Source organism: Poromitra crassiceps, assembly GCF_964638095.1.
Source record: "Poromitra crassiceps genome assembly, chromosome: 7".
Classification (NCBI taxonomy): domain Eukaryota; kingdom Metazoa; phylum Chordata; class Actinopteri; order Beryciformes; family Melamphaidae; genus Poromitra; species Poromitra crassiceps.
In genome coordinates this window covers 42,893,634-42,905,523 of record NC_139628.1, presented here as the reverse complement: position 1 = coordinate 42,905,523, position 11,890 = coordinate 42,893,634, and the positions used below count along the sequence as shown (strand labels likewise).

Genomic DNA, 11,890 nt, shown 5'->3' with positions numbered 1-11,890 from the left:
ACTATTTGTGTGTTTTTTCCTCAGGATTCATTGTCATTTAAGATTTGTCATTTCACTTACTTTTTTTCAAGTCTGTTTTAGCCATTCTGTTTCATTTCTTTATTATAAAACAGAAACAAACACTTCACAGACCTGTCTTAAGCACATCTTCAGATAATTTGTTCTCAGTGGAGCTCTCCACTGAGAGGAGAATTGGACAAACTCTGGGTTGGTGGGAAAAAAGCCCAGTAGCTACTAATGTAAGTTATCTCTTTACCTTTCTTCTTCTTGGCAAACTTATTTTGTTTTACAATGAAAAACAAAACAAAAGCAATATTAGTTGAAGTTAAAGAAATGTTAAAGTCCAAAGTGTGGTTAATATGGTAAATTCTATTGTTCTTTATATCCTGCTTTTCTTTTCTATGATATTACTACTTGTTGCAGCAAACACATGGACCGTAAAAACTTAAATTAATCTAATCACTTTTGCAGGAGTGTGAAAAAGACACATTTTCCAGTTTCGTTGTAACATGTCCAAGTGAAGAACTAAAAAAGTTGTTACTGTGATAGCAGTGTGTAGCATTTTATTTCTACAGTATACAATTTGTAATGAGGATTTTTGTGTGTGCCTTTTTTTTGGGGGGGGATTCTGCAATCTACTGTAAGTTTCTCACATTAAACAAATTTACTGAAACAAATAAAAGGCAATGGAATGAGCTTGTATGGTTACAGTTTCCTGCATAGGTTACTTCAATTGTTTAATATTGGATTGATATCAAAGCTTGAAAAATGTCTTTACTTTAGGCATATACAGTACAGTGTCTATATATATGTGTGTGTGTGTGTGTGTGTGTGTGTGTGTATGTATATATATATTTATTTATATAGGCAAATACTGGGGAAAAAAACGATACACTATCCTTCAGTGCCGCCAACTTGCAGTCAGCATGGCTCCAGCTGCAGACAGCAGCTGTGGAAACTGATATTACCCGTTTTTTAAAAGCATCATTATTGAAATTCTGACATGACAGCTGCTGCATCTGTTAAGTCATTACCACCAAATCTTAAGAGAAGGGATTTTCTTTAATCATGGCAAAGTGCAGAACACATTTACACATTCAAAGTCACACAAAATGTAGTCTCTCCCCAGACTCAAATATTACGTTGAATCGCTGTGCTCCGCATACTACATATGAGAGAGATCTGCAGAATGCAGTAACGTAGTGTATCAGCGTAAGAACTCTCATGGGTCTGGCGTCGAGACTACACAAAATGAGTCAAAGAGCACCAGTCAGAAAACAGACAGTAATGGGGAGGGAGAGAAAGCGTTACTCCCACACTGCTGCCTTATCTTATGCTGCCACCCAGGGAAGGAACCCCCTGGATGAGAGACCATCTCTTCCAACCATCTCCACTTCACTGATACACAAGTTTGACAGTTTAGTGTCACACAGCGTCTCTGTGGAGGTGATGTGAGCTGTCGAGAGGGCTTTCAGAGAACCATGGCCAGCCAGCCGGCGATCATGGCCATGCCACCCACGGGAGCTATCTTGCGCAGACCGGGGTCCCCCGTCAGCGCCTGGTGGTACAGAGAGCCACAGAACATCCCCATGCCCGCTACCAGGAGGGTGCCAGCCTGCACAGAAGAGGGGGAGGACAGTATGATTGAGAAAAAGTATTTTGTGATGGAAAAAACAACAGAGAAAGATACGTTTTTCAAGAGCAAAACACAATCACATGAGGCAGAGGTTCTCAAAGCAGGGTCCGGGGACCCCCAGAGGTCCTTGAGCGCGTTCTGGGGGGTCCCCAGCAAAAAGGTGAATATTTTCACTATTAATTCCATCCATAAGTAACACAATGACATAATGTGTTTTGGTCAACGGTTTAACAGTTATTAGTATGAGTTGTGCCAAACAAACTTTAATATCTCAAAAACTATACATCACATCGCTTATATTTTGACATTCTGAGTGAGAGCAGAAGTAGCTCAAGAGTTTGATGTATAATATATATACATGTCGTGTTAAAGTTGTGTGAAGTGTTGCAGTTTTTTAAATGTAAACAGAGTTAACTGGCTAGAGTCAGACACTCAAGCCTCGTGCCACTTGGGCTCCATAGGGTTCCATTGCCGTTGCCACCCACAGATGCGGTTTGTTTACCAAAATGCTGCTCTGCTGAACCCTCGTAGGCTTCCGCTACACACAAAACAGTTCCGGCTGGAAGCATACATGGAACTTTCGTTCCTAGTCAGACATCAACATTCTTACCCTCAAAACCAGGATCGCCACAATATGTTTGGGGGCATATTAAATTCGCTGCAGAGTGACATAAATACAGCAGACCAAATTATCTTTTTACAAAACATGAACTTCCTTTTAACTGCAAGTTGAGGCGGAGCAACACTGGAGAGACAGGAGCAAAGAGTATTGAAGGCAAGAGCTGTGCTTAGAGCCATTTTAGACAACAGCTCTGCCGCCATTTTGGCCTGAAAAAAACAACTTATTGGCCAATAGGACAACAGCAGAGAAAGATGACAGCCAATCAGAGACGTCTCCTCTAGACCAAAATGGCGGATTTGCTGCGTGTGTTGATGTTGCAATGGAACACTGAATTAGTCGTTCACTCTTATCAATATAAGTTCTTTGACAGGAGAGTTTCAACGTCACATTCCTGAAGTGAAACTCAGAGCGACAGCAATGCTGCAGTCGATCAATCTCTTTCTTTCTCTCGAAAGATAAATACATCTAAGTTCATCTGGCCTTCTCAACAATACAGCAGAGTCTTAGACATACACAGGTGAGTACAGCAGATAATTTACTGTTTAAACACAGAGCATGTGACACATAATTGAGCAGATGGGATGTTTTCCTGTTTTCATTTTGCACTGATACTTGTCAAATTACGTTTCCAACGAAGTGCAGTTTAACTACATAACTCAAAATTACTTTTGATAATGTTCCAGTAATCTATCTTTGATATGTTTCAATATGAATATTCAAGAATGATGTGTTACAGTAGTGTTATTTCACACTTTCACTTTAGGTCTCAGATATGTCTGCTGCCAGCTGTCTCCTCTCTGAAGATCAGTTTCTGTGCTCCATCTGTCTGGATGTGTTCACTGATCCAGTCTCCACACCATGTGGACACAGCTTCTGCATGAGCTGTATCACTCAGCACTGGGATGTTAATGCCCCATGCCAGTGTCCCATGTGTAAAGAGGTTTTTGACAGAAGACCTCTGCTGCGGGTCAATACTTTCATATCTGAGATGGCTGCTCAGTTCAGGAAGTCAACTCAGATGAAAGCCAGCAGCTGCCCAGACCAACAACGTGCCAAACCAGGAGAAGTTCCCTGTGACGTCTGCACTGGGACCACGCTGAAGGCCCTGAAGTCCTGTCTGGTGTGTCTGGCCTCCTACTGTGAGACTCACCTGGAGCCTCACCAGAGAATCAAAAGCCTCAAAAGACATAAGCTGATGGATCCTGTGGAGAACCTGGAAGACAGGATGTGTAAAGAGCATGATGGACTGCTCCAGCTGTTCTGCAAGACGGACCAGATGTGTGTATGTCCCCTCTGCAGTGTTTTATACCACAAGTCACATGACATTGTCCCTCTGGAGGAAGAATGTGAAGGAAAGAAGGCTGAGCTTGGGAAGACAGAGGCTGAAATTCGGCAGATGATCCAGGAGAGACAACTGAAGATTCAGGAGATCAAACAGTCAGTAGAGCTCAGCAAGGAAGATGCAGACAGAGAGATAGCACAGAGTGTGCAGGTCTTCACTGCTCTGATACAGTCTGTGGAGAGAGGCCAGGGTGAGCTCATTGAGACGATCCAAGAGAAACAGAAAACAACAGAGAAACAGGCTGAAGGCTTAATCAAAGAGCTGGAACAGGAGATCTCCAAGCTGATGAAGAGAACCGCTGAGGTGGAGCAGCTCTCACACACTGAAGACCACCTCCACCTCCTCCAAATATTCCCATCCCTGAACACTCTTCCACACACCAAGGACTGGACAGAGGTCAGTGTCCATCGCACATCATATGGGATTGTGAGGAGAGCTGTGGCTCAGCTGGAGAAGACTCTCAGGAAAGAGATGGAGAAGCTGTGTGCTGATGTTGAGAGGGTCCAGCGGTTTGCAGTGGATGTGATTCTGGATCCTGATACAGCACATGCCTGTCTCATCCTGTCTGATAATGGGAAACAAGTCAAACGTGGTGCTGTACACAGGAAAGTCCCATGCAACGCAGAGAGATTTTCTCCTTGTGTGGGTGTCTTAGGAAAGCAGAGCTTCTCTTCAGGAAGAATTTACTATGAGGTTCAGGTAAAAGGGAATACTCAGTGGGATTTAGGAGTGGCCAGAGAGTCGATCAACAGGAAGGGAGATATCACACTGCGCCCAAAGGATGGCTTCTGGGCTATATACTTGATGAATGGAAATGAGTACAAAGCTGCTGCTGACCTTCACGTCCCCCTCTCTCTGAAGAACAAGCCTCAGAAGGTGGGGGTGTTTGTGGATTATGAGGAGGGTCTGGTCTCCTTTTATGATGTAGATGCTGCAGCTCTTATCTACTCCTTTACTGGCTGCACCTTCACTGAGAAACTACCCATATTTTAGTGCCGAAGATGAAAACTCCGCCACCCCTCTGATCATCTCTCCTATCAATCACACAGATTAGACTATTCATTTGTTTTTCTCAGTATTCATTGTCATTTAAGATAACACATTTACACATCCCTTTTTTCCAGGTCTGTTATAGCCATTCTAATGTTTCATTTTTATTATAAAACAGAAAAAAATACTTCAGACTTCGCTTAAGCACATCTGAAGAGGAATTTGTTCTTTCAATGGAGCTCTCCACTGAGAGAAGAATTACCAGAGGTGCCCAAATTCTTTCCTACAAAGGGCCAAAAATGTATCTTGATGGATTAATAAATAATCGGGGCAGCAGCAGCAACGGACGCTTCAGCGTTGTCAACGCTGAGGAAGGCCTGTTGGCTGAAACGTTTCTGGAAGACTGGTTGGCTTGGTTAGCCTTAAAACTCGTTATATAAGGATTTTTCGAAATGTCTATGGGGAAAATCTATAGTAATGAGTTGTTTTTGGAAAGAATTCTGCAATCTACTGTATGTTTCTCACATTAAAATAATTTACTGAAACAAATAAAAGGTAATAGAGCTTGTATGGTGTCATGTCATGACTTATTTTCCTGCATAGGTTAAATTGTTTAATATTTTACTGATATCAAAGCTTGAAAAATGTCTTTACTTTAGGCATATACAGTACATATACCGTGTGTGTATACTATATATACACATTTTCAGATGATTTTTGTACAAGCTCAAAACATATTCTGAAGTATATATGAAGTGTATTTTTTGCAGTATGGGCAAATACTGAAAAAACAAATAGACAAGATACACTATCCTTCAGTGCCGCTAACTTGCAGTCAGCATGGCTACAGCTGCAGACAGCAGCTGTGGAAACGGATATTACCCGTTTTTTAAAAGCATCATTATTAAAATTCTGACATGACAGCTGCTGCATCTGTTAAGTCATTACCACCAAATCTTAAGAGAAGGGATTTTCTTTAATCATGGCAAAGTGCATAACACATTTACACATTCAAAGTCACACAAAATGAGTCAAAGAGCACCAGTCAGAAAACAGACAGTAATGGGGAGGGAGAGAAAGCGTTACTCCCACACTGCTGCCTTATCTTATTCTGCCACCCAGGGAAGGGACCCCCTGGACGAGAGACCATCTCTTCCAACCATCTCCACTTCACTGATTGATACACAAGTTTGACAGTTTAGTGTCACACAGCGTCTCTGTGGAGGTGATGTGAGCTGTCGAGAGAGCTTTCAGAGAACCATGGCCAGCCAGCCGACGATCATGGCCATGCCACCCACGGGAGCTATCTTGCGCAGGCCGGGGTCCCCTGTCAGCGCCTGGTGGTACAGAGAGCCACAGAACATCCCCATGCCCGCTACCAGGAGGGTGCCAGCCTGCACAGAGGAGGGGGAGGGGACAGTATGATTGAGAAAACGTATTTTGTGATGGAAAAAACAACAGAGAAAGATACGTTTTTCAAGAGCAAAACACAATCACATGAGGCAGAGGTTCCCAAAGCAGGGGAGCCCCAGAGGTTCTTGAGCGCGTTCTGGGGGGTCCCCAGCAAAAAGAGGAATATTTTCACTATTAATTCCATCCATAAGTAACACAATGACATAATGTATGACTGTTTTGGTCATGGGTTTCATGCACTTTAATAAAACATCTAAAAGGCAAAAATCTTATCAGATGGTGGACCTTGGGACAAAATCTCATAGGGGTCAGGTGTTTCGCGATGTGAAAAGGTTTCAGAATCAGAACCACAGGTCTACGGCAAAACACTGACTTTATTGACTGGGGTGTGACCAGAAGTGTAACACGGTTGAAAGTCTCAACCCATAGAGAGAGTAGCAGTGCAACAACAGTTCAGACTCTGTCTAATGTGATCTAGTGTTGATTACAAACATGGAGGATGCAGGTACATGACATGCTCTCAGAGAGAACAGAGCACACAGTTTAACACAGTTTAATTATCTGGCCCAAGATACATAGCACCCACTACAAGGGCTATTTCTGCACCGATGTAACTGAAATTAACTTCTTGGCTCGCCTGCCAGCGGCTAGTAACACCAATGTACCTGCTGGTAAAACAAAATGTACCTGCCAAGTTTTTACCTGCCAAAATAATTAATTTACACTGCTCACAGAAATATGTCACCCGGGCCGTTTTCACTTCTATTTTGTGTGCAGAATCAGCTACTGTGTGTTACTTTAAAACTTCACACTCCCCATATACAATGTTTTTCTTTCTTTTTTCCTCTGGTCTTCATTCTGTCTTCTTGGTGCCTATTACAGGCAGCCACTCAGGAGCCTGTTTGATACAGCGCTTTGACTTGATTCGCTCACTATCAGAGTGTGGCCAAAAGGACACAGGCAAAGACCAAATATTAGTCAATGAAAAGGCTTCTTGAGTTAAGCATCAAAGACTAATTTTGCTGGTATTTGGCACTTGGTGGGTGCCAATTTCAGACTCTGAATGCAAGACATGTTCAATTTGCTGCGACCAAACCATTGAAGATGACTGAAAAGGCGGCATAGGAACATTAGAAAAAGGCTCCTGTGTGATTACAGCTTAGAGGAATATGGATTCACAGAGGAAGGACAGGAGGGAAACAATGTAAATTCACCATCAGACTATTTCACGTTTAAAGGACACTGAAGTGGATCCAGGCCTGAGAAATGCTATGAGGCTTGAAGAATACTCACCACCGCAGGCTGGCCACAGTGGGCAGCACCCAGCAGAGCCAGGCTGTGGTAGAAGTGGTACTTGTTGGCCGTTTCAAACAGCTGGAGAGAGAGAGAGAGACGCACACAGGGAAGACCTATTACACCACGTCTGCTCTCTCAAATCAATTTTCATTTGAGCGAATCAAAGATAGTGGAAAAGATGAGTATACAGTGTAAGTGGATATTTAACGGGCCACTAATGTCAAGAGGAAAGTGGGTTATTGTCATAGAGCTTAATGACTCCATTCTTAACACATTCAGTGCCACAGCGCTTCAGTAAAATTGTCTGGAGCCTGTGCCAGATTCACTTCCATTCAGTTGAAAACAGCTATAGAATTTTTTCTATTATGGCTATATTAACGGGGCTGGACTTTAATGAAAGATTGAACACTCCTGCTTCTTCCAAAGAAGAAATTTTGTTTCTAGACAGTTCCATTATGAAATTACAGCCTCTCAAAAAAGTGCACTTTCAAGGGTTTTCTGTCGTTTTTTTTTTCTTTCCAAGATATAGCCCCTTTTATGAATACCTTTTGCACTCTAATTTCGAGCACATTCACTGACTCTGGCTGGTGTTTTCTGATGTGGTGGCGTGTGGTGTGGTTTCTGTGCAGCCACACACCCCTCCCCCCCCCCCCCCCCCCCCCCCCCCTCTCCACCTCTGAGCTGCGGGCTCCTCCCACACGCACAGAGTTTGCTTTCTCGATTCCGTTTTTGCCCCGGACAGATCCCAGCTTTGCTGCGCGCATCATTTCCTTGATGGGCATCAAGGAAATGATGCGCGCTGGCAAACGCGACTGAACGAAAAGGCTTGGCCCGTTCGCTTTCTAGGAAATCGTGTGGAGATAGATAGAAGCATAAGAGCTCAGTTGTGAGCGCGGATGCAGCCGAGCCCACTCTCGCTGTAGACGGAGCAATATATACGGGCGGCTCTGGCAGAAAGCATGCATCGGTTTCCACGGCTTTCTCCGCTGTCTCCTGTACAAAGTAAAGGATCTGAGGTGGGTGGAGCAGCTCCTGTGACGATGTTTAAGGTGGCGCCGTGTGATCCCTTGAAGGGATTCATGCTCACTGGCTGGGTACGACCTTAAACAGCAGAATTATGGAATAATATGAATTATGATTTTAGGACGTCCACAGACGTCCTTGGCACTGAACGTTACTTTTTTTTAGGACGTGCACAGACGTCCTTGGCACTGAATGTGTTAAAGGGAAGGCTCAGGGTTTTTAAAGGCCTTTCCTTTGACATTCAGAATTAAGGCCATGTTTAGGCGACAACGGTCTCTGCATAAAATGGCAAACTGGCGTTGCGTTCTCACATTTGATTTTGCGTTTGTGATAACGATTTGCGTGCAGACTGAAGCCGCAAAAACACTCAGAGCAGCCCCAAGTGAGCCAGAATAACATTGAAACTTCTGGTTAAAACCTTCACAATAATGGTAATTAAATACACTAATAGCCTTATTGATGCATGTTGCAATGTTTTTTGTGTGTGATCCGAAATACACAGAAGACATATAGAACACAGACAACTAAAAGTCAATTTTAGCACGTAGTAAGTCGACGGCCCTGATTTTTATTTACCCAGTTATAAATTACGGCTTTTATTTTGAGGTAAAAACGCCTAGCTTCCTCTATTCTGTCTATTTCTAACGGGCTTGATTTAGCTTTGTAGGATTCAATTTTAAATGAATTTTCCACGTGATAGAGTGACACAGAACTCACGAATGGCCGTGAGTTGAATGAGTGAGTTGTCTTCAATTATTTAATGCAGGAGTGATTAATATGTGTGACTTTAGTAGCGGGCACTTAACGCAGATTATGTGTTTTTAGCAAATCGTTATCATGTTTGTTGAATGCCAATGCGATTCATTGTGCCATAAGGCTGCATTGGGCTAGTTCAATGCTCCTATATTGTCTATCATTGTCTTCCATGGTGAAGGGGGGCTGTGTCGTCACCTGAATTGCGTTTCGCCAATTTACACGGCGACAGTAAGGTGGCGTTATCAAGAATTCCACTCTGGGACCTGTTTTCACTTTTTTGCGTTTTCAGGCCCCAATAACGCTGTTCTCGTGTAAAAGGAAGGCACTGATGCTAAAAAAGTTTGCCATTTTATGCAGGGAGCGTTGCCGTGTAAACAGGGCCTACATTTTAGTTTTGGTTCGAGGGGAATTGGCACCAGCCTCCTGTTAGCCAATTTTGTCAGTGCAATTCTTTCCATTTCATTTAACCTTTATTTACACAGGGAGGGCCGTTGAGAGCAAGCTCTTTTCTGAACTACCCCCTGAAAACAATGGTACAAGTCAATCAAGGTGATACAAAATATTTCTTACTGAATATATGGAATATATGGGTAATAAACCATGACTAAATTTCTAAATTAGGCTCAAAACCAAAACCCAATCTTAAAATTGTGTACCAGTCTTTTCAAAGATCTACTGTAATGATGACAACTATTTAAATATTTGGAATGGCTTGATGATTTGAGAGAACTAGTTTGAAACCTGTTGACTTTCACCAGCATGGCTGGGAATTGCCAACAGGAGGCTGGTGGCAACAACATTTCTGATGAACACCTTATAAAAGGACACTCAGCAATCAACAGGTCAGACTTGGGGGACTCCTTTTCATTTGAGAATTTACTATTTTACAATAATGATCTGACATACATACCACTCTTTGGTAATCATCAGGGTCGCTGTTTTTGAAACCTGGATAGTAGAGGTATTGAATAGAACAATGACTTGGTATTTATGGTATTACACTGTGAAAACTGCTCATCAGTAATAATCAGAAACATACACACGTGACGCAAACAAAACATAATAGTGGCAGTGGTACTGTAGTAGTTTTCCATATGAAGTTTCTCATCTCTACCACAGACTCCTATTTGATAAGATGTTATTCTAATGGTCCAGGGGGACGCCATCTGAGAGGACTCCTGCAGTTAGTTAGGATTTTGTATAAAACTACAAAACTGTCCGTCACAGTGCTGGTGGGAAAGTAACTACAATGGTCTCATTGTGCATGCTGACACAATGTCTAGAGTGAATGACTGTTCATCTTGCTAGGGACCCTCTGGAGCCTACAGAAAGACCCCTGGTGGTCCCTGAACCACATTTTGGAAACCACTGCTATAAACGAAGGCTTCTCAGATTTCAATATCAAGAACTCCAAATAGACACCAACCCCCATTTGATAAGATTTTGCCCAAAGGGATAGTATACCCCCCCCCCCCACACACACACACACACACACACACACACACACACACACACACACACACACACACACACACACACACACACATTGAATTGTACTGTAGTAGCCCTAAGTGGGGAGGTACAGTGTTGAGTTAGCATTTGAACAAAACAATAATCATCCTTGTGCATTATCTTATTGTCTGTCAGCCATGCTACAGCCTAAGATTCAGCCTAAGACCACCATGCTAGCCTACTGACAGCAGGATAAGGGGAGAAAACTATGCCAAACTTCAATAAAAACCTGTCCATTTAAAGTTGCATACATAGCCTACATGCTAAACCGCAAGTTAAATAACTGGTAGAGAGCATGATTGAACATCTTTTACCAAAGGTTAGGAGACCCTCTCTCATTCGACATACAAACAGCAGCAGCAATACTTCAATAAAAATATCAACTTAATTGGTTCCCCTCTCTACTAATTGTCTTGTACCAAACACACCATGTCCATGGGGGGCGATAACGAGCAGTGTAACCAATTGTGAAAGTGTGATATTTTACTAAAATAACATGCTGCTTGTGGATAATTTATAAGCCGAATTTACCAGAAGACACTAACTTACTGAAGATTACCCGGTTATGTACATTAATTATCCATAAGCAAAGCAACATTAAATTGCCATATTTTTTAACAGACTTTGGCACGCATCAAGGCTAACACAGTCATGACAGTCCCTGCTGAGCTTGGCAAAACAGCTTATCATCCAGCCTAATGGAAAGTGGCGTGCATGCTGTTTGTCGTGCACGGTGTTATTAACGAGATGCCGGTGCCTACCGTGAGCCCCGTATGCCCCGGCTGCCACCGCCGAGGCTCCCGACAGCGCCGCTAACCTCCGGACAACAGCCGCGGTCATATTGTAGCGGACTAGCTGTGCTGTGTCCGACAAGCGGAAGACTCTGAGATGCTGCCTTCAAGGTCTCCTCGTGAAATGTGGCTGTTGTAAATCGAACGTACTGAAGCAGTAGAATGAAGAGGAATGCACGTCAGCCATGTACTGTTTGTTAAAACTATTTACCCCCCAAAAAGCCAAACAACAAATCACATCTTGGATCGAAATAGAAGATTATATTCATAGGCTATAGACTCGCCATTGTAGACCTACTTGCAAATATTTCCGACAATGCTGGAATGCAGCACCACCACCGTGTGGTGCTGGTGCTGCATTAGACAGTGGTTCTCTAAAGTGGGGTCAGGGGACCCCCAGGCGTCCTTGAGGGGATTCCAGGGGGGCCCAGCAAAAAGGTGAATACTTTATTTTCACTATAAGTCCATCCGTAAGAAGACAATGATAGAATGTATGACTATTTTGGGTT

The 11,890-nt window shown here is 43.0% G+C and overlaps 1 protein-coding gene and 1 pseudogene across 2 annotated transcripts; one reads left to right on the top strand and one right to left on the bottom strand.

Moving 5' to 3' along the window:
• The first annotated feature begins 2,654 nt into the window (after positions 1-2,654).
• LOC310779763 (E3 ubiquitin-protein ligase TRIM21-like) lies at positions 2,655-5,049 on the top strand (annotated as a pseudogene). Its single transcript, XR_014554053.1, has 2 exons — positions 2,655-2,775; positions 3,022-5,049. The product of XR_014554053.1 is annotated as an E3 ubiquitin-protein ligase TRIM21-like (transcript).
• A 509-nt stretch (positions 5,050-5,558) lies between these two features.
• Positions 5,559-11,456, bottom strand: tmem256 (transmembrane protein 256). The gene is made up of 4 exons (XM_083640255.1): positions 11,352-11,456; positions 9,989-10,026; positions 7,297-7,377; positions 5,559-5,984 (listed from the first exon to the last, which is right to left on the bottom strand). Exons 1-4 carry the CDS (start codon positions 11,428-11,430, stop codon positions 5,841-5,843), a joined length of 342 nt encoding a protein of 113 aa, XP_083496381.1. The 5' UTR covers positions 11,431-11,456; the 3' UTR covers positions 5,559-5,840.
• Between the last annotated feature and the right edge of the window lie 434 nt (positions 11,457-11,890).